The 27,587-nt window shown below is 37.1% G+C and overlaps 1 protein-coding gene and 1 long non-coding RNA gene across 3 annotated transcripts in view; one reads left to right on the plus strand and one right to left on the minus strand.

Annotated features, from left to right (window-relative positions):
* LOC307159569 overlaps positions 1–20,194 on the minus strand; it is a 39,016-nt gene extending 18,822 nt beyond the window's left edge. For both annotated transcript variants that reach the window (XR_013821407.1, XR_013821408.1), the window contains exons 1-3: positions 20,124–20,194; positions 17,191–17,346; positions 15,602–15,671 (exon numbers count right to left, since the gene is read on the minus strand). This is a non-coding gene — a long non-coding RNA (uncharacterized lncRNA). The remainder of the gene's footprint in view (positions 1–15,601; positions 15,672–17,190; positions 17,347–20,123) is intronic.
* rorb (RAR-related orphan receptor B) lies at positions 654–25,640 on the plus strand. Its single transcript, XM_079873025.1, has 10 exons — positions 654–916; positions 17,173–17,258; positions 17,566–17,707; positions 18,443–18,862; positions 19,050–19,171; positions 20,152–20,284; positions 20,399–20,506; positions 20,657–20,767; positions 20,935–21,047; positions 21,170–25,640. The coding sequence occupies exons 1-10, from the start codon at positions 910–912 to the stop codon at positions 21,326–21,328; spliced, it is 1,401 nt and encodes a 466-aa protein (XP_079729151.1). The 5' UTR covers positions 654–909; the 3' UTR covers positions 21,329–25,640.
* Positions 25,641–27,587: the final 1,947 nt, after the last annotated feature.

Below are 27,587 nucleotides of genomic sequence, written 5' to 3' on the forward strand. Positions count from 1 at the left end.
TTGCATAGCTTCTGTTTTCTATTACACTGTATTGGAGGGCCAAATGTCCATCATTAAGACACCATATGTTAAAAAGACATTAGTTGTCTTCTTTTTTTTAAAATGACAGAATATACAAAGTAGCCCATGTTTTGTATGTAGGAGGGGGATATTATATATTTTAAGGTGGTTTGCTCTCTCTAGCAGGCAACATTTCTAAATGATAAAATATACATTTCACAATAACTAGTGTTTACATAGCTACTGCCATAAAGTTTGTTTGAAACTTAAATACATAAAGAAACTAAAAAAGCATGCACATATTTTTACTCCGTTATGCCCAACACAATTCATGTGTCATATTCAGACTAGGCCTACAAGTAGCCTAATGGCTATTTCTACAATTAACAGTAAAAGCAATCCGTGAAAAGGTAAAACAAAAAAGGATGATAACATGATAGGTAGAATAAGGTTTTTACATGTTTTCTGTTGACTTCAAAGCGTTGCTGTAAAACGAAGTCTGCGCGTGAACTCAAAGACCCGCGCCGCGCCGCGCTCGCGTACGCGCAGACCGCACAGTGTCCGTATCTGCTCCATGCCTCTGAAGACGCTAGAAAGTGGGCGGAGCGAAAAGTGTCAGCCCAATCCGGGCTGCCTTCAGCCTGCTGTGCGCTCTCCCCTGCGCTCACGGAGGCAGTGAAAACCTCCGTTGGGTATATGCGCTCGCAGATGTCATGTGAAAACCCGCATGCTGGCCTTACCGCACAACTGAAGAGTCCGAGCACCGCTTCACTCACTTCTGGAATGGTTTTGCACAGTAGTCTCCCACTTTGACGAGACCAAACTTCACCACCGAGGATTTTGTTTTTTTACTCTGGTTTATGTTTGTTTCTTCATGACTGAAACGTTCGGGATCGAGTCGCCACCACTATGCGAGGTAGGAATACAACTGTTTGTGACAGCTCATTTGAATAATGAAGTATAAGCGTGTCTTTTTAGTCTCATCCCAGAGACCATATCCTTCCTGGTTCTGTCTGTTTCATAAAGTCATACTGAAGTGAAGTGATTCATATATGCGATATATGATACAGAACTCTGCCAGATTAATGTGCACATGAATAAAAAATCAAATTAAAAATACGTGTTTTTGGTCAGTTGTATTTTATATTCAGGGGCTCGTAAGACATCCGAAGATAAATGAACCGCACATCACTCCCAGTCTCGTGTTTATGGAGTGCACGCGACTTCCTCAGACAGTTCATCTGAGACAACTTCACTCCAACTTTCCTTGAGAGTGGAAATTTATTTATGAGCCTATAAAGACTTCGCACTGAAAATGTACAGTTATGTATTTTACTCTGATCCTTGGGCTTTGTGTTTAATTTATGCATGTGAGAAATTGTTGCTGTTTTAGACTGTTGCAGGTTATAACATTTGGGAAACAGTTGTATCAAAACTTATTTGTGGTATTTTTTGTAAGTGTTAAGGCAGACGGTCAGACCATCACTGTGTGGGTAAAGTGGAGTTAGTGTCGTGCGATCTACTGACCCATTTCCGTCAGTCAGGCGCCGCTGCGCGCTGAAAGCGTCGAAGTGCAGTAGCAACGTCCGCGCGAGCAGAGTTCACACACGCGTGGGGCAGCGCGCGCTTTGCCCATCCCACGCGCTCTTTTCGGACTTATTGCAGTTACACCTGAATGGATGAACGCAAAAGTGTTTATTGACCTTTTGTAAAGAAACCCGGCAGATATGCATCAATAATAAAGTACACAAATAACAGAAGAATGTGTCTCGTAAATTTTAATTCAAAGTCAGAGCACTTCCATTATTTGTCGTTGTCTATTTTATGCTTTAAAGTGTTACCTATGCTCTGCCATTTGATATAATAGGCGTTTAAATTCCTATTTTAGATTATGGATTATATTTTGAAATAGATATGATCCTTTTCTAAACATTTAAAGATCTAGGCTATAGAATATTTACAGTTCGTAGCCAGGTCTTTATCGTTGAACTGATAAATATAGGCCTATTCAGATTATTACAAAAAGAAATGCAGATGTTGAACTAGAAACCTATAATTAAAATACAGATTAAAAGATTTTGCTCATAGGCAACTGATTGATTTAAATGCATTTATTTGTATTGTAACCAATCTTCTGCTGTTATTTCGTTATTCGATTTTAGTTTCATAGTAAAATATAAAAACAAATACAGCACACAACGCACGCGCATGACATTAGCCTACACGAATCAACATATCCTGGGTTCTTTCCAATAGGCAGCGTCTTCACTTACAAGTAGCCTAGCTATAAAATCTGCAAATTTTCAGCTTTTTTTTCTCTCTCTCTCGTTTATTCGTTGCAAGGAGGAAAAAAGTTTAGTGCGCGTGCCCTGGGAAACACCAAAAACTCCGTTTTTTTCCCATCTCTGTGTCACAAGTTCACACGCCCCCAGAGCACCTCTCTGCTTCTCTCTTTCTGAGCCCCAGAGGACCGTGTCAGAAAGAATCACATCAGTATCTGGGGCCTCTCACGGAGCCCGACTCTCCGACAGTGGCATCAGACATAGCGCGGGCTTCACGATTTTAAAATAACAATTAAACTACTTCGCTGTGAGGTAACCTTCTTACAAACGAAATCTACTTACAAACTTATAAAATGTCCAATTATTGTTTTGTTCCTTGCATGGGCAGTGTGTTCAGAAATACGAACCAGCATATAGGTTTTAGACCAGATTACGCTCTACTTGTCTTTTAATGTCAGTGTCAGGACGGAAATAATTGCTATTTGTTTTAATTAGTGATGCGATTAATCAATGAAAACTTTTTTTTAAATTACCGTTTGTACTTCTGCCTTACATTTTGTGTGGCTCAATTGCCCGAAAGAGAGACATTTTAGTAGATATAATGAGAAAAATAAAACTGCGTAAATCTTTCACTGATTGTTGATATACAGGTAGTAAAAGTGAAACATAGTTATTAATTATTTCTAGTTAATGGTGGGTGTTGTAACACACTGAATCCGTATGTTTGTTTATAATTAATGTTATCTGTCTGTTGATTCCATCTTTGAGCTGATTATGGACGTGCACAACTTTAGGCAGCAAGATTTTTCTTAAAGGGCCAGTTCATCAAAAAAAAAAAAAGGGAGTAAATAAAAAACTCACCTTCATGCTGTTCCAAATCTAAATAACTTTTTTTTGGTGCTACACAAAAGATATTATGAAAGTCTTAGTCACCATTTTTTTCTTTTCTTTTCCTTTTTTTTTTTTTTTTTTGCTTAATTTCTCCATACAATCAAAGTACTGGAGACTGAGACTGTAATTTTACCTAACTTCTCTTTTCATTGAATAAATAAAGTCATATGGTATATGCTATGATGGAATTTTCCTTTTTGGGTAAAAGTTTTAAGTGTTTGGGAACAGCTATGATTTCATTTATATTAAATGAATATTAAAACATCTATTTTGTTTCATATTTACAGATTATTGGTCAATATTAAATATTAATTGTACAAAAATAGTTTTTATAAGAAGTAGAAAATGATTAAGTACTAAAACTGTCTTTATGGTAACACATCATTAGTGCACTTGTTTGTTGTTTTTGTGTTTGAGGGTGTCATTTGTGTACACAGATGTGCCCTATTGGTCAAAACATTTATGAGTTTCCTTCATTGATCAGAGATGAACTTGTAGTGTCTTCCAATGCATATATCTGATAGACTGTGGTACCCAATCTAGTAACTCTAGATCTACATCCGCTCCAAACCTTGTCTTCTCTATTACAGTGTGCAGAGCTGCTTCAGGGCTGGTGTTAGTTTTCCCACAACTCTGTCACACGCAGATCACATTAAAACTGCGTTTGCACACACACACACACACACACACATACACAGCACAAGAAGTTTTAATTTTTTGACCCGGGTTTTGGTCGGTTGTCTTTAAAGCACAGAAACATATCTGGCCTCTGTTTACTCCATATCTGACTGTGATTTTCACAAATGAAAATCATAGCTGCGTTGCCTTGTTGCTTTGTCCATGCTCATTTCAGTGCTTGCGGCACCCCTGAAACTCTGAGCCACAGACACAAAGAGAGACAGTTACGCATGAACTGCTAATGCCAATAGCTTTTAGCATCACATTGGCTTCCAGAGTGAGAGGCCATCTCTCCATCGACTTGCTTGACGTTGCGTGGCTCAGCTTGCGAAAGAGTAGGATCAATATGCATGGCCCACTCAACCATAAGCTTTATTCCTACTATAAACTAACATAAAGTGTGTATAGATATTATAGCTGTGTGAAGTGAAGGATCCAGTCGACAGATCTTTTGTCCCATGAACGTACTGTATGTGTTTGTATGTATATATATATATATATATATATATATATATATATATATATATAGCTTACCGACGTGTTGTTTTTTTGTTCCTTTTAAATGTGTTTTTCATATTGCAGTTTGGAGGCAGATCAATAAGCACAGCACTGTTTGTTTGACTGACAACATACACATGACATTATTACAGACATGGATTACGATTACGACTTCAAACTGTTCCAAATCTCTAACCAGGCAGTAGGCCAACATTATAAGTAAAACTATCAATAACCAGCTGTTACCACTACATCCAATGTGTTCAGTGAAATTTAAAAATACAAATCAAATCTTACAATATATCTGACTGTGAAACTGCAAGAGAGGGTCTGTGATCAGGGGAGCCGCTAGAAACTTTGGGCTCTGTGAAAGAATATGAGGTTGGGCCCCCTACCGCACCCATTCCATTAATAAAATCGATCTCTGGGGCCCCCAAAAGTGCGTGGGCCCTTAGAATCCTCCAAATTGTCTCCCCCTTAGCAGCGCCATGGGTCTGTCTGATCTTTCAGTTTAAAGCCCAGGTTTATATTAGGTACTAATATGATCTGGTCAATTGTTTATAGCTGCTAGTCTTTGCTTGGTTGACTAATGGCTTGCTCTTACGTAACCTGAGAAAGATTACACAAAGAAAACCAAGATATGTAATCCCTAAAAGTGAGGCAGAAACAGAGTTGCACAGGCAGCACAAAACTAATCCATTCAGTATGTGTTCTTTTTTCGATCTATTTTATTCTCATTTTTATCTGCGTTTACACTTTAAATAACAAAATTCTGGATGCAACGTAAATGTATTTGCATACTGAGATCAAAGGTGAACTTTACTTTCTAGGTGACTAAATAACACCAACCAGATAGCTTCTTGACATCTATTTCCAAGTGTGACCATGTCAGCTTTTGTCCCCTGTAGTGTTTTTGTGAACACATCTTGGTATCGACTAGAGTGTGTCATATGTTGGCAGAGCCCTTGTTTGAGATTGTTGAGTTTGCATGAGAGAAGCTCTGAGAGAGACTCAATTGTAAGGCTAAACATGTCCATTTAATGTTTTCAATTTGCCCTCCCTGCAGTACTTCTGCATGTTTTCTCTGCTTTGCTGCGTTTCGGTTTTATTAGTTCTCTTCGACTGGTCTCACCCTTCACTAGGTGTTCATTCATTCAGTAATGTGTGCTTTGGATAGTGACACCTGGGGCTTTTGATATGGTGCAGAAGGGGACCTGACACCACTGGGACCGTTCCTCTACATAACAGTGATGTAGCATTCTGAGCTTACGATATTGGGGGGGGGGGGGTTCTGTAAGGTTTTTAAAATGGAGCTGGTTTTATCCCAAAGTCAGTTCAGCGTGATATATATTGTCTAGAAAGCAACTTTCCGCTATAAGGCTTACTGTTCTACTTCTGGCACGGAGGAAGGAGAACATTTGTCTTTCGCTTTAGAAAGAATTAAAACACATAGTTATGTAACACAGAAATCGTATCTAGATTGAAGCTCTCTCTCTCTCTCCCTCCTAAAGTCTATAGGTTTGTGTGCCCAATGCTCACTTCCACTTCTTTCACTTTCAGTTGCATCAGAAAATTTGTTTGCATAGACTTGTTTGGTCATTGAGAGGTCTATAGAAAAGAGACCACTGCAAATGCTTATATCATTATAAATTATATTATCAGCATAAATTGTGTGACAATTATAAAACTAAGTATTTTTAATGCTTGCTGCAGCACTCAATGCCAAAAAATTGCCTTTTTAATTAACAATCTGTTAATGCAGAATCTTACATATTTCCTGCTCTATTAAAAAAACAAAAAAAAACAAAACGTAATTCCATTTTTCATTTCCAGTGGGGTCTCTTTTAAACTTTTAAACCTCCCTGTATATACATTGTAATCTCATTATCTTAGATCCATTGTACCTTCAGCCCTCCTGTGCTAAAGACTCCTGACTGCATGCACATGCTTACACAGTGAACTGTTTGAACCAGATTTTTAAAGCATGCTAATGTGATTATATCTGTTTTAAGAAGCCTGTAGGAAAATTACATTAGGAACGGCATTGAGTGTAAAGAGGAAACGTCGAACAAAAGGTGTGTAACAGAAGAACTGTTTGTGCGAGCTTTTGAAACAGAGGCCCTTAAAGAGATTTAGATGAAGAGCAAGAGTGATCTTAGAGAAAGCTTAAGACAGATAAGGATACTGAGATAGAGTGTTCAAGGGAGATGAACGAGACAGAGAGAAAGAGAGAGACTGCGCTCTCAGGTGAAGAGAGGCCCTTAGATTGTGATCAATTTGCTTCTTACAGAGAGGGGCTCCTGGGGCCACTTTGGGGAAGGACCTTGTTACATGGAATTAAATTGTGGCCTAAGGCAAGCTATTACCATCCCGTCCTGAGAGGGAAGCCGTAAAGAGGCATGCAGAACACACACACTCTACGAGATACCAACATTTAGAGAACAGGCATTTTGATGATTATCAGGGCAATTTATAACTATAAATCTATATTTAGCTGCTGACAGCACCAGCCTTTTCCATAGCATGTAATGTGTTACAAAAATGCCATAAACCAGTAATGTACAGATATTTTAATAAGGCAATAATCAGAGGCATGTCAGCTACGGGAGGCACTCAAGAATTACCAAGAGTTTTATCAAATATTAATATTCTAATTTGAGAGAGAATATTACTTTGCATTATTTTCTATTTTCAACACTGATCATATTAAAACATTTTTTGAATATAACACCTGTTACTTTAAAGAATGCCACATTAAGCTTTTTTTTTTTTCACAGTGTATTGTTTCCGATTCATTCAATTAAATAGCTCATTATCTAAAGTCATCTCTTCTGCATTACAGTACATCCATATACTTCCTTTTACCAATCATGTAGGATTATGTAATTCTGAAGAGAGAGGACACTGTCCAAACACCCAGATATGACATGGCTATGCTACCCTTAGGCTGAGTGACTTACTAACCCACTTTAACAGTTTACACACACACACAACCCATTGGGCCACGGTGACATACCTCACTCTATGAAGTTTCTGCATATACTTAGCTTTCAACAAGAAACAACCTATAAATGGTTATCAAAAACATGTAATAAGATTTAATAAGCTCATTATGCCTACCTATTCAGGTTATTATAGTTAATTAAAAATGAAACTAAAACCATAAAAACATCTCCATGAATTGAAATAAAATAAACATTAACTGAAACAAAGTAAAATTTTAAAAAACAACTTGAAAACACTTATTCATTCCAGCTTTGCACATGCAGACAGACAGACAGACAGACAGACACACACACACATACAAAAGTGTCTAAAAGGAAAGTTCAAAGGTTGAAGAGGTCAATAAGTTTGTGTTGGTGGAGGTCGGGCAGGTCATAAAGGTCAGACTTTTGGAGCACCAGTCCTTTTGTGGCTAGTAAACGGTTACACTCACATGATCAGAGCTGACTTCCATGCAGTTTCTTGATTCTGTTTCTTTTTTCTGAGTTCCAGCAATTCAGTTTTGTGAAATTTTCTGAGATAAATCTGTTCACACCGACAGCGATAAAATCACGGGTGGTCACAGAGTTAGACTATATACTATTAGACTATTTGTATGTGCTTTTCACCTCTTAGGGAGACACAACAGGTGAATAGGGTAACAACAAATATAATATTGAAATATGAGATATTGCTATGAAACTTTGCCAAGTTATTGCATCGCTATCATTTTTTGATAACAAATTACCCCAAAACATGTTAATACAAAATATTAGACAAAGTATTTTAAAAAGCTGGGATTTATATATATATATATATATATATAATATTGGAGAACCTGTGTGCAAAGTTGTTTAGTGGAAGCTGAGATGTCAAAATGCTTTTTATGTACTAGCACTACTAATTCATACATACACATGTTTATGCACACATAAATTCAATTAAACTTCTTCAGCATTTTATTTCATAAATGTTTGAGTGAAAAAAAGTATTGCGGTTGCCACACAAATATTAAGCAGAATAACTATTTTTAAAATTGATAAGAAGTCAGCCAAGTCAGCATATATATATGTGATGCTGAATTTTATAACTGTAATTGTATTTCACTGTTGTTTTTACTGTATTATTAATCAAATACAGCCCCTGTGAGCATAAGAGACTTCTTTCAGTAGAGTAGTTTTACTGGTATCTTAATTCTTTCTGTAACTAACTGCAATAATGAAATTCAGTATTGTAGCATACACTGACTGGTTAAAAACGCAGAGTATGTAGTATAGAGTTTTGTAGGTTCAGATATATGTTGTTTTATATGGTTCAAATGTTGAATGCATGCCAGCGTGTCCCCTTCTGTAGCCTCACTGAGGCGGCCAATCACATCTCAGATCAAAGATGCCTGAGTCTGGCACAGCTGATGACAAGCCAATGGGGAAATGCCTGCAGCCTCATCAACAAATACTTATCAGAGAAATAATCCCAGCAAACTCTGTCACACACTGTGGCGGAGCAAGATGATTTGGGAATGTTGCACATACATAGAGAGCACTTTCTAACTGTCTTACTCTTTCATTCACACGTGTATGAAGATGCAAAGACAGCCAATGTAGTGGGGTCACTATAATTTTTGTATAATTGAGATACTATTATAGTTTTTTATTAATATTTTGAATTTGTTTTTAATCTTAAAGGGATACTTCACCGATTAGCATTAAGCTTTCTATCAGTAGAAACCCAGTAGTATTTTCGAATGACCGTGCTTCCCCCCCCCCTCATGTCCCCCTAGACCAGAGATTTCTGTATTGTGTGTCTGGGAAAAAAAAACATTCTGTCCATGACCGTCATTTTGCGTCATCTGAGGCTTTTTTTGGCCAGAGGCTAGAGACTACAGCCAGTAGTAGGAGCTAGTTCTGTATGTTTTCAACCTGCCCATAAGGGGTGGAATCTCACGATAAAACGCCGTCTTTCCAGTTTCGAGTCAACTAGTAGCCTAGTTGTATAATTTCTTCCGATACTGCCCTCTGGAACCGGTAGACGTGGCTTGGGAGTGGCCTCGTAGGGCAGCAAAGCAAGTGCATTCTGGGAGATGTTGTCTTTCATCCACATGAGCCAAAAATACATTTGGCTTTTCTCAGTCTAGAAGGCACCAACTTCTAAAATAATTTCACATTTCTACTACATAAATGACCCAATTTAAATACACATTCATCTTTCCAGCGGTGAAAGTTTTTGTTATTTTGTAGTGTTTAGTCATTTTTAATTATGTTTAAATATGTAAATAAAGTTTTTATTAATTTTTATTTCAGGTTTAGTTATTTTAGTATTTCAAGTTAAATGAAATGAGAAATGTTGCTTTGGCACATGGGCATAGTTTGCAGGAGGGATGAGGTGATGTACCAATATATACCACGATTAATGGAAACAGACTTATTAATCAGATATACATTGCCCATTCAGAGCTTTTATAAGAGTTAAGTTCCCGTCTGAGCTGAACGGACCAAGCACAATATGACTGAAGCCCAATTTATTTACATGAGTGGAGCGTGAATCACTCTATCATGTGCGTACGTTCAACAGCGCGCTCCAAAAGTGTGATAAGATTTGTGCAAGCTTCTCCTATCGCGACCCATTTGAATTCTATTGAGAATTTACAACTTTAAAACGCCATGGAGAAAGTCAAACGTAATCTGAAACAGCTACATAAACTAAAAACTGATGAAAAGAGGAGAAAACATCACATAAAAAATTTCAACATAAGAAAATGTTAAGTAAAGTTAGTTTGACTTCCCATGGCACTTTGAAGTAGAAATTTATGTGAAACTGATACTGTTCCAGGTGCTTAAATAATATAAAATACATTATATATCCTATGTAAACAAGTGTTCTAATTGTTTACCAGGCTATTACTTTTTTGCAGTTATGTTATCAACCAACTTTGCATGTGTGGATGGTACCAAAAAAAAAACATTTTGCAAAAATAAATAAATAAAATAAATAAACAAACAAATATCACGAGGGAGCATGCCCTGGGATCCTGCTAACACAGGTCTCTTCTATTTTTTATGGTTTTAGTTTCGGTTAACTATAATAATGAATGGAGGTACGGGTATTATTACCCATTATGAAACCGTCTTTGTTTGACATAAATGAAGGTGTCAGAGGGCCATCTGAAGCTGAGAGCTCAGTGATAAAGTTAGCCTGTGCTATCAAACAAAGATTTACACAGCAGACTAAAAAGATCTACAGTGCAAGCAAGTGCATTGATGGCTTCACCAAAATGGCCTGAAATGTACCGCATAAATGAATTTAATTAGTATATGTTAGCATATAGCCACATTCATTTGAATAAATGTCAACATGTTAAACAGATGTGCTGGGACTGAAAAAGTAGCAGAATAACAGGGCAGTTTGCTAATCAAGGAGATGCAGAGCAATTGCATTCTGATGGAATATTAAACAATCCTGGGTTTCACAACAATATACGCTAATTATTAGCTCATTTACATGATTTACAATTGCTAAGGATTTCATGTCAAGGATTACATCAATGAGCCACGAGACTGCCCGGAAGATTAGCTATGCTGTAGGGGTTTCATCCGGATGGATTGGGAAGTTTGGCTTGTTAGGCTGCAGAAGCTGATCTCTTGCAAACTTGAAGACTTTATAAGTGATATTTAAGTAATGATATTGCAGGAGGTCAGATACATATATCTGAATATTTTAAAGCTGGGTGGAATATCTCTTCTATTTCCCTGTGGAATTGTCCTAATTATTTTCTTAGCAATACACAGTGGGATCAATGTTAGAATCAGAATGCTAATGTTGCTGACAGTGAAAGCTGTTTAGTATCTAAGTGCCCAGGGCCTTCATCTCAGAGTCCTTCCCTGAAGGAAATGATGTAAAACATGGATGAACACCACATGCTGTCACAGGCTGCCCCTCTGCAACCACTTCCCCCAAGGCTTCTGTCAATCTGGACAATGTGCCACCTAATGGTGACAAGCTGCCGTTACAGCTACCCTCTCACCCCAGCTCACCCCTAAACCTTCAAAAACACATGCACATTTGTCTGCGATGGACAATTCTGAGTATGATTGCGTCCTCTAATATTTGTCTGTATTAAAGAGACGTGGATTGTTGACATGCTCACAAGTGTGAGAGCTGAAGATAATCTCCCACCTACACGATGTATTAGTATCACTGTTTAGCATATCCCAAAAAGGCTTTGGAATATCATTGGGCCAGATGCCAAATGACAAAACAACATCTTATCATATGCATACAGGCAAGATTTACAACAAAGACTTCAAATGGCCTTCCATCTGCAGGCTAAAATTAAAAGACGGTGAGATTATCAGCATATTCACCTGAAGGAATGCTGCAAACAAGGTTTGCGGATATCATTTGAGGCAACTGATAAATAAGATCATCATCTCATCAAACCAATACACAAAAATAGTATAACACGCACAAGCAGAAATCAGAAGGAAGCTGTTGGACTTTATCATTTTCAAGACACAGCACAAGTGATGGTATCATTTCAATTTTGAATTACAAAATGATTGCATTGTTGGCTTGGTACACATCTGTCACCCAGACAGCTGGTATCGACAGCAAATATTTATTAGTGTTCTCCAGCGTGTACGGGTGTGCATGCGTGATGATAAATTAAGTTGCAGGGGTACTCATATCCACTTTAATGAAGCTAATTAAAGAACTATTTAGAGAGAGAGGGAACTACTCTTGGGACAGAAAAGAGCTTCATATCATTAGGAATCAATTATACAATCCACGTGTGTGTGTGTGTGTCTCTTTTTTCACTCACACACAAATGAAAGAAATAGTTCGCTTAAAATTACAAAAATACCCTACTGTTGTTACAAACCTATATGACTTACTTGCTTCTGTTAAACATATCCAGTAAAAAAGTAAATCTTAAAGAACATCTTGGCCACTCTTCTCCATATACACTCTTAAAAATAAAGGTTCCAAAATGTTTGCTTTTTTTGTTTTTTTGCAGTGATGCCATTAAAAGAACCATTTGTGGTTGCCAAAAGAACCTTTCCGTTCTTATTGTGAAGAACATTTTAAATGAATGGAAAGGTTCCATGGATATTAAAGGTTCTGTAACACTTTAGTTTAAGTGTTCTCCCTATTACTAGTTGCTTATTAGCATGCATATTACTAGGATATTGCCAGCTTTATTCTGCATGACCATATTCTACATCCCTTAATCCTACCAAATACCTAAACTTAACAACTACCTTACTAACTATTAATAAGCAGTAATTAGGGGGTTATTGAGGCAAAAGTCATAGGTAGTTAGTGAGAAATTAATTATAATTTAAAGTGTGACCAAAGGTTCTTTATGGAACCAGCAATGCCAATAAATAACCTTTTTTAAGAGTGTAATGAGTGAATAAGTTTGTTAAGCTCCACAATGGCAAAAAAAACACCAACATATCATAAAAGTTCTTTAAATGATTTATATATTACATTTCAAGCCATTTCAAGCCAAAGGGATTATAAGAACAGGACACTGAATAGACTAATTTCGCTTTAACTTTTTAATCACACAATGGTTATTGGATGGCTTTGAAAGACTTGGAATATAGCACATATAGAGTCATATGTGTATTTTTTTATGTTACAGCCCCACTGTCTATATTTGCTTTCATATATATGAGGGTGAGTAAACAATGACAGAACATTCATTTTTTAGATGTACAGTATATAGCAACATTATTGATGCAATATACACACAAAACATTTTCTCCTTATGAATCTTTTAGTTCCCACTCAGTAACTTGAGTGTGCTAAGCTGCTGTCGCTGACTGTGAGACTAGCATGTGTGCGGTATTCGGCAGCTCCTGTCTGTCCTCGGCTAAGCCTGCAGGGCTGAGCTCCTCTTAACCATGGAATCGCCAGCGCTGCACTCCCTCTCTTACGTAACCCTCTGATAGGCCTAACCCTTATGCGTAACCGCGGACAGGTGCAAGGAGCCTAGCAGCCTACAAGAACAACCACAAGCTTAGTTTTTCTTTTTCTTTCAATAATAGCGTCGTTTATGAATATATAACGTGTGTACACTAATTCTGATTCCTTGGTTCAGCACTGATGTATTTTGACAGATGCAAAATGCACGCATCTTGGTGTAGTTAAATAGAAAATGAATTTGCAAATCTGTAATGGTTTTAGCAACACTAAGATGTTAACATTTAAAGAGGTAGTTAAATCCTGCGCTAACATCCCTCTAGGTTTTTCTATTTACATATTTCATCTCGTCCTTTTAGGTTTTTAATCCTTTAAGGAAGTAAAATCTGTATAGGTACCACAATGACAAATGTGCAGCATTGCTGTATTGGTAGGGATGGCGATGACATCATGTCCTGTTGGAATGTCATGGTGGTGTGGATGATTGCTCTGACAGGCAGACTATACAGGCCTCCTACCCATAAACCCAGGGAGGCTGTGGTCGTCCTGGCAACAGTGACACAGACACGGACGTCTCCTTATTTCATATGACAGGTCTACACACACGGGCCCTGTGGCCATTCTCACACAAACAGACTCATCCAATATATTCATTCAGACCAAAACACTGTCATATGCAACACACAAAATGTTCAAACACACATTAACTTTCATCTGTAAATCATTGGTTTAGCTAGCATGTAGATCCAAATTTTCACTTGATAATAGTAACTAAACTAACAGAACATCAACATGCGCAGCATGGCATATTTTATCGGTGGTCAATACTGCCATGGCCTAGCGATCCAGTGCCCTGCTTTTAACGGGCTATAAATAACTTGATGTCTGTCGTGTGCAGTTTAAAATTAAACGAGTATTTTATAACACCGTTTTGTGTCTGATTGCGTTCACAACAGGTTCAAGTCTCTGTGCTTGTTTGACCCAGTTTGGCTCTGGCACTGGTCAAAGTGGGTCATGAGAGGAACCGGTCCAGTGTTCTGAGTCTGGGGCCAATCACACAGAACTCACAGTCCTCGTTACCACACACAAAGCCTGAAGATTTAAGTACCAGGGCATAAAACATCATGCTGTATTGCAATGACCTTAAAAGCAAGGACAGGGTGTGCTACTTTTTCTTTTTGAAAAACTATTTCCTCATGTTTTAATGTGAACCACAGTCCCTGCAGATGATAGTATTAGCGCCTCAAGATGAAATGCAGTGATAACAGAGTAAATGATCTATCTGAAGAGCCCTTAAAGTGTACATAACTCATTCTGTAATGGAATAAAATTAAAACACTCAGGAGCATTCATAAGTTACTATTAAGCAGAATTGTTTCGGTTTTGATGCAAAGCAGGTCTAGATCTATCTATCTATCTATCTATCTATCTATCTATCTATCTATCTATCTATCTATCTATCTATCGGTGAGTAAAAATAGTAAAAGGTAATAAAACAATTTGCCAAAAAAAGGCTTTATTTGAATAATTTTTTACCTTAGGTCTTTGGCTGCATTATTAATCAAAAATGAAATGTGTGATAAAAATAGCTTACTTTTGTAATATTACTATTGTACTGTAAAAAAAAAAAAAAATATTAGATATAAATATAAATATTAAAGATTGGATGTTTAATTAAGGACATTAATCAATTTGCCAAAAAAATAAGACATTAAAATGTATTAAAAAATTTCAATTATATTTACTGAGTTTTTAACATTTAGTGTTAAATGTTAAAAATATTTTTTAATATTTTGCATCCATCAGCATTAACCTATCCCAGTAGAACACTGAAATGTTCTTCCAAGAATTTTTTTTTCTTCTGTTTCAATTTTCATACAGAGGGGTAAACTCAAGGTGACATTGCCATGGAAACGACCTTGTGTGTGCTTCCTGTAGCTGAAGGTCATTGGGGGCAAACACCCACCCCCATAACCACCAAACCCACAGACACTATGGCTTAAAACTAGTGGGCTTGACTGAGACAGGAAGAGCTACTACAGTCCAGACTAGTTAACGTGTATGTGTGTGTTAATCCCATTACATTGCTCACAGTGTGTATGTACCTTTACAGCAAACATAAACTTTTCGTATATGAAATAAATTTTGCACTAAAGTACATATTCAGTCATGAAACGTGTATATTATTCACAGTATGAATACAAGATACAAACTGGCCAACATGCAATACATAGACTAGTCAGTCTCTCTGAGTTATATTCTCACAGTCAGATTAGCAGCGCACACACACACACACACACACACACACACACACACACACACATAACTAGATATGCACTCACACTTCCAAACCTCTGAGCTTCATACTGCGGTCTCAAGTCAGGTGTGTGTTTCCATCAACAGTGCTTCTTTCTAACAATGAAGACAGATGTTGTAGGTAAGACAACATTTCAGGTTTAAAAAGATCTTAGTTTGATTCGTTCACTTCACGTTTAAGCAAGTACAGTAACATTTAATTTAGCACTTCTATCTAAAGCAACTTGCTACTCTTGATAATGATTTTGGCAGGTAACAAAAATAGCTTTTGTGTTTTGTGTATTTAGTAACTTTTTGATTTCCAAAAACAATATCTTATTGTTTCATTTTGTTTTATGTATTGTCTTATTCTTTAATTCAGTTTCCTGTAAACTGTGATGCAGAGACGGAACTAAACAACTCGCAAGTGAGGAAGAAATGTAATAATTTTGATCTAGAATCATAGCTCAGATGCATCTTTTCTATGCTGAACTGATTTAATCTAAAGCAAAAATGTGTGTAAACTAATACTGCAGGTAAATCTCAGCTCAAACTACTTATTATTGACATTATTAATATTGTGATCATTTTTGGTGAGTTATATTAATGCACGCAGTGATGGATCTGGCGTGGAACTCACACTGTAGAGGTCTCTACTTCTAAACCATATCAGAATTTCATCTGAGACTGCTGTTGCAATGTATGTGTTTCATTTAGCTAGGTGCTTATACTAATTGGGAGTTCATAAAGGGGGAAAATATATATAGATATGTGTATATATTATAATGCAAATGTACAAGAATAAAGTGACCTATAAGAGTGAAAAAGAAATATAACATTTGTTCTTTTTTGTAAATTTTCATTATAGGCAGATGTGAATTTGCTTTTGAGTGCAAGAAAGATTAATTGAGAATTGTTGCATCAGATAAGCCAGTTGAGAGCAGGGGAACAAGCATGTGTAGAAATAATTTAGGATTAGATTGGGTGGCTAATCTCTTTATTGTGAATGTGCCGTCTCAGCAGGGAGATGGGTTTCTCTCTCTGTGTTCCTCTCCCTTGCTCTTTCTCTCTCTTAAAGGTTTTCTGTCTCCTTTTATCTTTTCTTTTACATTTCCAAGTCACACGTGCAAGCGATGGAAAGGTTGGAGCTGAGCCTCACGGCCATGTATTTGTATTCGTTTCCTCATTAAACAACTTGCCATGTTCTGATTACGTAATTCAGTGTGTACTGTAGCTTGCTCCAGCCTTTTCCTTGTACATGTGCAAGGTGTTTCATAAAGGCAATCTTTCAAACACTATGCTTAAAATGGATAATAGAAGAAGAGGTGACAAAAGCACAACTGAGAATACATTCTGATTTACTGGTGAACCTGAGAGAATACTAGACATTGAATGGCCTCTCATGTTTTTCTTTCGGTCTTTCAAGAACCGCAGATTACAAAATGTCAAAGTGTCTTGACAAAAATGTAAAAGGCACATCCCTGTCCACTTTAAAAGTGATCACTCTTAGAATGATGGTGGTCAAGAGAGGAACCCTGATGTATAGTCTTTATCACGGGAACAAAGGCATATAGTTATGTAACTGCATTTTTTTTGTTCATTTTTGTCTGTTTTTTAGCCCAAATTGAAGTCATACCATGCAAAATCTGTGGAGACAAGTCATCAGGCATCCACTATGGAGTCATCACATGTGAAGGCTGTAAGGTCAGTGAAAGATATGCCTTTTCTTCTGTACATTTGTTAGTCATCCATGTGATTCAGCCATCCATGGACTTTTCCAAATGGTCCTACACTGCAAACATATACATTAATCAGTCAATAAGTCAGTTCAGTGTTGAATTGATTTAATTCAGTTCAGTAACAGTGTTGATGTTGCAAATCATCATAAATAAAAAGAATATACATTTGCAGTGTAATCATTTCTGCCACTCTTTTTGTTTTAGACAGTGTAGATATGATTTTTCTGCATGTAACGTGTCTAAATCTACTGTTGTTGTTGTGCCCTCTGTAGGGTTTCTTTAGGCGCAGTCAACAGAACAACGCCTCCTACTCCTGTCCCCGTCAGCGCAACTGCCTAATTGACCGAACAAACCGCAACCGCTGCCAGCACTGTCGGCTCCAAAAGTGCCTGGCTTTGGGCATGTCCCGGGATGGTGAGAGATTTCACATCAGGGTTCCTACACATTTTCCATTTCAAAATTCCATACTTTTCCAGACTCTAATTTTCCAAACCTCTGTGATTTTTCAGACCATATTTAACATAAATGATTCATACAGCATAATTTTCTGCATTATATTTGGGATAGTACAGTTATGTTTTTTTTTTTTTTTTCATTTGTTTTCTCAAAGGGATAACATGCACTTGATAACTGCAATAACATCAGAATAAACCTAAAACGCTTTATAACCTGCATATATTCACCTCTGACAGATTGGTTTAATACTGTTAACGTGGTTTGATGTTTCACGATCACCAAAAAACAAAGTGCAGTCTGAATTAAATGATAGTTTGCTCCTTTATCTGTTGCAATTGAGCAAACAATATTTTAGTGAAGTTCAAAAGAGACTTGCTTATGGTAAAGAAAACAGTTTTGCATCTCTAAACTTTTACATGAAAACACTTATTTTTATAGAAATTCTTTATTTTATATTTGACAAAAAACTGAACAGGGCCAATAGTTTGGAAACACAATTACTTTTCCATACTCTGCTTTTCCATACTTCTCCATCCTGGAAATTCCATACTTTTCCGAACTGCATAGGAACCTTGTAACATTCTAAAAAAAAAACATACTAATAATCTGCTTGTCAACAAGCTGGATTGATCTTATTGATAGCTTTAAAACCTGCACTAATCTAATTAGTTTTCTTTCGCCTTCCCCCATCAGCTGTTAAGTTTGGCCGCATGTCCAAGAAACAGAGAGACTCCTTGTACGCAGAGGTTCAAAAACACCAGCAGAGGCTGCAGGAGCAGCGGCAGCAGCAGACGGGCGAAGCGGAGGCCCTCGCTCGTGTTTACTCCTCCAGTCTCACCAACGGCCTCAGCACCCTCAACCATGAAATTGGAGGGACATACGCCAATGGTCACATTATAGACATGCCCAAGGGTCAGACAAACGGCGCTCCTGGAGGTTACTATGGCATGGACTCCACACAGGCCAGCCCGGATCAGTCTGGACTGGACATGACTGGAATGAAGCAGATCAAGCAGGAACCCATATATGATCTCACCCCTGTTCCCAACCTTTTCACCTACGGCTCCTATCAAGATAGCCAGCTAGCACCTGGAGTGTCTATGGGGGAATTAGGTACGACTAATAAAGCCAGTTGGAAATTTGTCCCTCAGAGTTGCATGGTTCATGGATGTATGACAATTTCTAGCAAACACATTTACCTTGGTTGCATGAAATCATGATCTAATATTTGATTTTCCTTACATTGCACTGTATTTAAAACTCAACTGCAGTCATTCCCATCTGCTTTTCTCTTTACCAGACCGAATTGCACAGAACATCATAAAGTCCCACCTGGAGACGTGTCAGTACACAGCGGAAGAGCTTCAGCAGCTAGCCTGGCAGACGCACTCCTATGAAGAGGTCAAGATGTACCAAAGCAAGGTGCGAGGTCACTCTCTCAATGAGCAAATACTTCAGTTTACATACTAAATACTTCCGCTGTCCCCTCACAACGCCTAGTTCTCAGTCGTACATTCATTTACATGCTTTTACACCTGGTGCAGACTCTCTCATCTCTCACCCTTTCAGTCCTCTTTGCTCGTACTTCGTTCCCTCTTCATAGTCAGATTGCACGCTTGAGATCAGAGTTCATTAGAGTATCTCAGCCCCCTAGAGCTGATCCTATCCAGCTTTCGCACTGATATGGAGAAAAAGAGAAAGCAAGAGAGCTAACGGATTTAGCTAACGAACACTCAAAGCACAATAGGGGAGGGTGCCAGACGCACTACAAGCCCTCTTCATTTCCCTGTGTCAAATGGATTATGGGTAATTACCGAGAAGCCCTTTGAAATAGTGCCTATGAAGATTCGCTATACAGGGAGAGAATTGCAGAGCTCACAAAAGCAATTTGCTGATATCACATTTTCAGTATTCTGTGTGCTCTGTAAGGATGTTTCATAAATGGGAAACTACAGATTCTGCCTTTTTTGTTGTGATTTTTCATGATGAGCACTGAAAATTTCAATCATTACTTTTTAAAACTAAATTAAAGAGTAAAAGTGTACTCTACTTGTTTAATTTAGCTTTTATAAAGAAGAGTGCAGAAAATTCTATATTAATTTTTTTTCACCTCACCAATCGGAAGAGTGGAGAAAAGACTGCAGAAAAATCTGCTTTGCCATCACGGGAATAAATTACATTTAAAGTATATTTAAATAAAAAAGAGATGTTTTAAATTGCAATAATATTTCAAAATATTACTGTTTTCACTGTATTTTTGGTGAGCATAAGAGTCTACTTTAAAGTTAGCAATTACTGCAATTATTAACAGAGAAAAAAAGTTTCCCAGAAGCATGTAATAATTTCTCCTGAACAAAACAGATGACAAGCTTACCTACGAGGCCTATGTGTGTGTGTTTCAGACACGGGACGTGTTGTGGCAGCAGTGTGCTATGCAGATAACTCATGCCATTCAGTATGTGGTCGAGTTTGCTAAGCGCATCACTGGCTTCATGGAGCTTTGCCAGAACGACCAGATATTGCTGCTGAAATCAGGTAAAGAACAGACCATGATATATACTCTATTACACACTGATTAAGACTGTAGTACTGTAAATACAAATTTTGTGATTCAAATTGGCCTGTTTAACACTTTTCTCTCAAACTCAGGTTGTCTGGAGGTAGTGCTGGTCAGAATGTGCCGGGCATTCAACCCTCTCAACAACATGGTTCTGTTTGAGGGGAAATATGGAGGCATGCAGATATTTAAAGCTCTAGGTACAACTATTTCCCATGCTCAATTATTTACAGCATTACAAAATATAAACGCTATAAATATAGTTTAACATCATGTCAATAAAACCTGTATTAATTGTAAATTATTAGTGATCATTTAAGCATGGATTCTAACATACTTACCTCCTGCAGGTTGTGACGACCTGGTCAGTGCGGTGTTTGACTTTGCCAAGAGTTTGTGTTCACTGCAGTTAACGGAAGAGGAGATCGCCCTTTTTTCTGCTGCGGTGCTCATTTCTACAGGTCAGACCTGACTACAAAACTGACAAGTATCTTAGTTGGAACATAAAGATGTGTTCATTGAGTATTAATGCGGTCAAATCAACATTCAGTACTTACCTTAACCCTGACCTACATATCATAGCACACACACCAGCAGATATTTATATATAATTATCTTGCGTTTCTAGACCGGCCTTGGTTAATGGAGCCCAGGAAAGTGCAGAAGCTACAAGAGAAAATCTACTTTGCCCTGCAGCACATCATGCAAAAGAACCATCTGGACGAGGACGCCCTGGCCAAGGTAGGACGTCTCAAGTGACCATGACACAGTTCAGACAGGAATTGATCACGGCTTAAATAGATGCAGTTTTATCATTTTTAGGCATGTGACTTATTCCACTGTACCCGTCTTTGTTTTCGCAGCTGATTAGCCGGATCCCTACGCTGTCGGCTCTGTGCACTCTCCACACGGAGGAGCTTCAGGCCTTCCAGCAGCTCCACCCAGAGACCGTTAACATGCTCTTTCCTCCTCTCTATAAGGAGCTCTTCAATCCTGACGCCGCTGGCGTCATGCCCAAATGACCGGACACGTTTACCCACACTTCTACGTCTTTCATTTAACAATCGACAGGCTGTCCCTCCCTGGAAGGTGTTGCAGAAGATGAACACCGTGTCGCAGCATCCACAGATTTTGGAGCCACCGCAACAACAACAAACTCTAGGAATGTTCTGCACTTCAAAAATACAACTCAATTTCACCGGTACAGTCATAAGAATGTATATATGCGGCAGCAGCAAAAGGCGCCTTCAGTTTGACAAGAAATGTACAGACTTTAGGACAATTTAAGCTGTCTTTAAATTGGGTAAGTTAATTTGTTTAATTTGATTTCTCTTTTTTATATAAAATATTGTTATATTGAAATGAGAAGGTGGGGAGTGCATTCAAAAATGATAATGTAGTCATTTCTTTAGTACAAAGCGGTATTCCAGTATTAAATTTTGTTCTGTTAATATTTTAGTCATAATTTAAAAACAACGGTGGCCTGAAAGGCCCGTACCTTGTCAATGTAATTTTTCGTATTTGTTTTGTAGTTTTACCTGTACATACTATGTGAAATTGAAACTGGTATAAGGTTAACGGGGGACTAACTTTGTTTGGTCACGTTTAAAAGCCTTGTCTGGGCTATGTAGATATGTATAAACAGCACCACATTAATCCTACCACTAAGGATTTTTGAAGTGGAAAAATAATTGATAATGATTATTTTCCATACGAAAATATAGAGATATATATTTTACAAAAATTGAATGGCCGACTACCATCTTGTCAGTCATAGCTGCAATAACAGTTTCTGTAACTGCTGAAAAACAATCCAGTCAAATGTGACATTATGGGAAGCCCTCAGAACTACTTCAAATCTATAATCCCGTTTGCTCTTAATGCCTCAAAATGCTGTTCTTACTGCCAAAAATAAAACAGCACTAGTGTATGTGAAGCTGCAGCCCTCTGTCTGTGAAGGCATAAATAGCTAGTACAAAATAAGCTCTATCATTTACTGCCACTGATATGAAGCGTACTGAACTTTTTTTCTGCTGCCTTTATAGTAGATTCTCTGATTTGAGCAATAATTTCTAATCGTGCCCAGGTCAGACTGGGTCTGTGGTATTCTTAACCATATGCTAATTGTAAAGAACTCATCCTTATTTTGAACATCAATTTATTTACATATTTATTAGATAAAATATTTTCTGTGTTTGGCAATACTTAATTTAAGATGAACATCTGAAGACATCTAGACATTATTTAAAAAAATGCAAAGATAACAATCATGGGATTTAAGCAATCATTTGGAGCAATGTCCAATTCAAAGACATTCTTTAAGGAATTCCATTGGAATTTTTAATCATAATTTGGAACTAATCCTATTTGATCATAATCAAATTCAAATTTCCATGTTTTATTTATTTATGTATTTATTTAATTTATTTTGGGGGGAGAAAATTGCTTAATTGTGAATAAAAAAGGAATATAATTCTGATTAGGTGATTGTCTTGGAATTTAACGGGTTAAGAATCCATTTTAGGAAAGCAGATTTAAATATGACAGCATTAACAGTCATTCTTAAGCACAGAGATGTTTCAATACACTGAGCATCCTTAAACTGCTGTAATCCACTGTTAAAATACTTTGTAAAAAGCTTAATGCAAGTGGTAATAATGACAATCATCTTTGAGTACTCATATTGCAGTATAGAACCACGAATGCAGCTACTGTAGGAAGATTGGTAGTTCAATTGGAGGAATTCTGAAAGGGCAATTTGGGTTTGGACCCTTTTGGTCCAAACATAAATCTCATAAAGTACCATCTCTTACCACCAGGTGGAGATACTAAGAGCGCTTTTCCCCTTCACTTGGCATGTACAGGATGTAAAGCCATATGTCAGTTTCTAAAGGAAAAAAACAAAACATAAATACACAAACTAGGACATTCGGTTACACCGATCAGTGAATTTTTTGTACATCTTGATGCATTTATATTGTGAAATGCACTTGAAAGCACTTAACTACTGTATGAAGGATTAATAACTACAGATACATGGTATTAAATAGGCTACATGCACAAATGTTGTCTGCTGAGAAGCAATCATACTACCTGTTCAAGTCCTCTTACTGAACCAAACGCTCTCAGCCCAACTTCAAGGGAATGTTTCCAATTCCTTCATTGTTAGTGTCCTGTTCAAGACAATCATTTCTGGGTGCATTTTTTCTTGGCACCCATCTCAGGGACTTCTCTTTTAATGTTTTCAATAGAAAGAGAGTACTATTTTAAAAGAAATATGGACATTTTTAGGGAATTAAATAAAATCACAGCGGTTTCTTCACATACAAAACCTACCCAGACAAGGCTTTGGTGTGTGTGTGTAAAGCGTGTACCCATCGGTGAGGGGTGAAACAGGCTCGATTGCCACACTGCATCGCTTGTTGCACGTCCCAGCAAACAGCTCTCTCTCTGTAAATATCAATGTGCAGCAGTGTACCAGCAATGGTGCCAGTCCTGAGCTCCAAATTAAAATGTAATGTAATTATTAAGCATCTCCTGAAATTAAATGGATTTTATGTAAGTTAGATTATTTATACAGAGCATGAATAAGCTGCTCTCTATCTATTTCTATGCTCATTACAGAAAATGGATTCAGTCAGAAATCATTTCAAACATATGATGAAGGCTTTTTGTATTAGACTGTGAAATGAGGGCGAGAGGAATTTGTATCTATATGAGGTTCGACACTGTTAGGTACTGTAGCAATAACTGGAAGCATTTACTACAGTCATCTTTGCATTCTAAGATTATTTTTATTTTATTATAATTATATTGTTAGCCTATTGTTGTTCAGTTATTCTTGCATGCTGGTTCATAATAATGAAACCTTTGGGCTTTTGTGTTTTCTTATGTGTTGCTGAAAGGGGGTGGGCAACGAGGGTCGGGGTGGGGGCGTTGGTTTTACGGGCTCGTTTTTATTCTGAATGTTTCTGGGTTGATGTTGACTGAAAACACCACACCCTCTTAATTCTGTTCGCACACACACTGACATAAGCACAAAGTATTTCTTATTGTGTAGGAGTAAAATAATATAAGGGCACTAAAGTTCAAAACATACACTACGCAAGTATGTGAACGCAGACGCAAGCTCTACTTGGCCGCATGGGGCGTTATGGCGCGAATTAGCGAAAATATATTCTATTGCGGTCTGTTCTCTCTTTTAGGTCAATTACTGTCGTGGCTGAGCTACAGTTAGTTAAAGTATGTTTGTTTGTGGCAACTGAACTTACCTGAATGTAACTCAATCTCCCCTTGAGACTTGTTACAGCCGCCAGATCAATGTAAAAGCTGTCAGTGCGTTGACCGAGCACAGCACTCGCGTCTGCGCATGCGTACATTAAACGTTTTGGTTCTTGCAAGTTTGCTGAAGACTAATTCCGTATGAATATATCAGCTAAGCATAAACTAGTCCTACACTTAACATGAAGGAAATAGCAGATGTCTGTGTGTTTTTGAGTCAAAAACTCAAGTGCGGCCACAGATGTCTACTGAAGTTCTTATGCATACAACATTTTGTTTTCTTTTTATTTTCTTTAATTCTTTTTTTTATTTTTATTTTTTTGTTAATTCATGAATCAGAATGTCTCCCTGGATGAAAACAAAACTAAACAAACAACAAAGGTAGCATCTGTTACCAAAACCCTTAAGACTGTACTTAGTGTGCAAAATCTTTTTATGTACTAAATATGTAAACGAAACATTTTTGTTTTCAAGTGCCATAGCTAGTGTGAAGTGAAGCTGAATGGCATACGGGGTAGATGCTTTACTGTACAAGTCGTTTACTTGAGAAGCAATCAAAAAGTGGAATTCAGATGCAAGTGTGAATATTCAGACAACCAACTGTTTGTTGTTCATGGAGAACGGGCTCTGATTGACAGAACTTTAGCACATGTCCACAATACAAGTAAAGCACATGTAGCATGGGAGGGTGGGGGGTTCTGTTAACTTGCCAACGGTGTGAGTGTGAGCATATGTGTGTATGTATAAATAATGTGAGTTGGATTGTAAAACATTATATAAGTTAAGGGTGAATAGCACTTTGTGTGAGTGAATGAATATGTCTGAATGAATATGAGTTGGAGTTGGAGTTGGGGTTGGGGGGGGGGGGGTAAGCTTGAGGTGCAAGCATTGTGGAATGGACATGCAAAAGTGCTGATTAATCAAGACCTTAAAGTGTCTCCTCCATGTTGTATATACTAAGCGAAGGACTCAAGTGATTTTTGTTAAATTCTATATTTTATGGCTTTTGTAGACATTTCTTTGTGGGATAAAAAAAAATAAAGAAAATTTTATGGATGCAATCTTGTCTTCATTTCTTGTGTTCCAGTAAAATTATCGAAACATCCTTAAAATAATATACATTTATTTTAGAAACAAAAGTGTGTAAGATAAAAAATAAACTTTAAAAAATAAATAAATAAAATATATTTTCAGAGAACAAGTCTTGTTACCTTGTGCAGTTATCGCATGGAATAAATTGACAATAACTTTTGCCAGTGGGCTAAGAAAAATAAACTTTAAGATACATGATCTTATTATCTTGCAATAAATAAACAAATATATCTTGTTTTAAGGATGTTTAGATTATTATTATTATATAAATACTGAATTATATTTTGCACTCATGGACAGGCCTAGTTCTAGGACTACGTGGTTGGTTAGACTTGATTCATAGGTTTTTGATTGAATTCACAAGCAATCGAATTCTTCAAATCATAATAAAATTGTATAAGATTTGAATAAAATGCATTCAAAATATTTGTATTACTTTCTCTAATGTCTCTTGAGCAAGAAAAATAAACTACATCATTGCACCAAAGTCAGTGGTAACATTAAATATATGTACTGTAGAGGTCATAAGTTTACCCTTGCATAATCAACATTAAAAGAGGGATCATAAAAATTGCATTTTGTTTTTATTTAGTACTGCTGTTTTAAATTGTAAGGCTGAAAAAACTGGAAGAGAGGGCAACTCTATGAGAAAACAAAGGGAAATTAACATTTGAGTCTCACCTCAGAATCATCATAATCTACATTTCTTTCCCTCTTCCCCCATCCCTTCTCCCTCATGCTGAGATCATCAAAATTCACCCAAGAATCTATATGGTTTAATGTGGTTTAACCAAAAGGTAATAAGGTATTTAAGAGTATAGAGATAACTTGCACACAACGGAGGGTGGGTCTTCCAGGCAAATGGCCTCCTGTTCTCGAAAGGTGTAAACTCAATGCAAATTCCCATTGTTAGCAAATGTTTCCATGTAAATCAACCTCTGCCCCCAGTAAGTCTGGGACGGTGATTCATGTAAATTCCCACTGTGAACTCATGTTTACATTTGAAAAGAGGTTTCTGCCTTGGTCTGTCTATATAAAGAAATGCAACAAGAGGCTCGGGGCGATTCTGTAACTCAGATCAGCCCATAATGTTGAAGGACCTCAAGGACTTTTCTAAATGTCGGGTTTAGCCTACATCTTTTACTCTTTATCTCTGAGCATATTGATGTTATTGTATTGATTATCTTTGAACTGATTATGAAATTGGCATGATACATTTACCTGACATAATAAATTGTAAAAATTTGATTTTATTCTAACTGACTGTGACATTATTTTCAGTAAAGAGTTAAAAAGAATAGTCAAACATTTGTTCACATTTAATAATGTACAGATATCATTAAAACCTTTTCATTTATGGAGTCAGATGAAATAACGAGAAAATACATATGAGAAAATGTATTTAATTTAATCAAATAACTTTGCCAAGAGGAAAGACAGTAACGCGCAAAAACCTTCACCCGCTGACCGGATGCCTCCATTGGGCCGATTGAGTCGGGCTTTCAATAACAGATGTTTAAATAGACTACAAGACCAAATGAATAACCGAATTTACACAAAAGCCCCAATTCAAATTTTTACATATGCTTGATTCTTAATACTGTGTCGTCATCTGGATGATCAGAAGCTTCTCAAGCAAGTTCCTTGGATCTCAATATCATACAGTCACTGTTGGAAAGATTAAGTGAAGGATTTTTCTGAAGAACAGTGGACTGTTTAGCTGCTCAGGACAAACAAGGGACTCAATCATATAATAATAATACTATTTTGTCTTGTGGACATTATGTTATGTTATGAAAAGAAGAAGCTTAGCTTATTCATGGCAGTACTACATAAAAAACAGTATGCAACTTATGATACCTCTTCTTTTTTTTAAATTAACATTTTGCAGATTCTGCAAGGTGTATG

The sequence above is a fragment of the Squalius cephalus genome, assembly GCF_949319135.1.
Source record: "Squalius cephalus genome assembly, chromosome: 5".
NCBI classification, from domain to species: domain Eukaryota; kingdom Metazoa; phylum Chordata; class Actinopteri; order Cypriniformes; family Leuciscidae; genus Squalius; species Squalius cephalus.

Excerpts from the sequence above, each read along its gene's own strand:
- rorb (XM_079873025.1), top strand. Across the intron at positions 17,259-17,565 it reads TCACATGTGAAGGCTGTAAG|GGTTTCTTTAGGCGCAGTCA; the intron begins GTCAGTGAAAGA and ends TGCCCTCTGTAG. Across the intron at positions 18,863-19,049 it reads AGTGTCTATGGGGGAATTAG|ACCGAATTGCACAGAACATC; the intron begins GTACGACTAATA and ends TCTCTTTACCAG.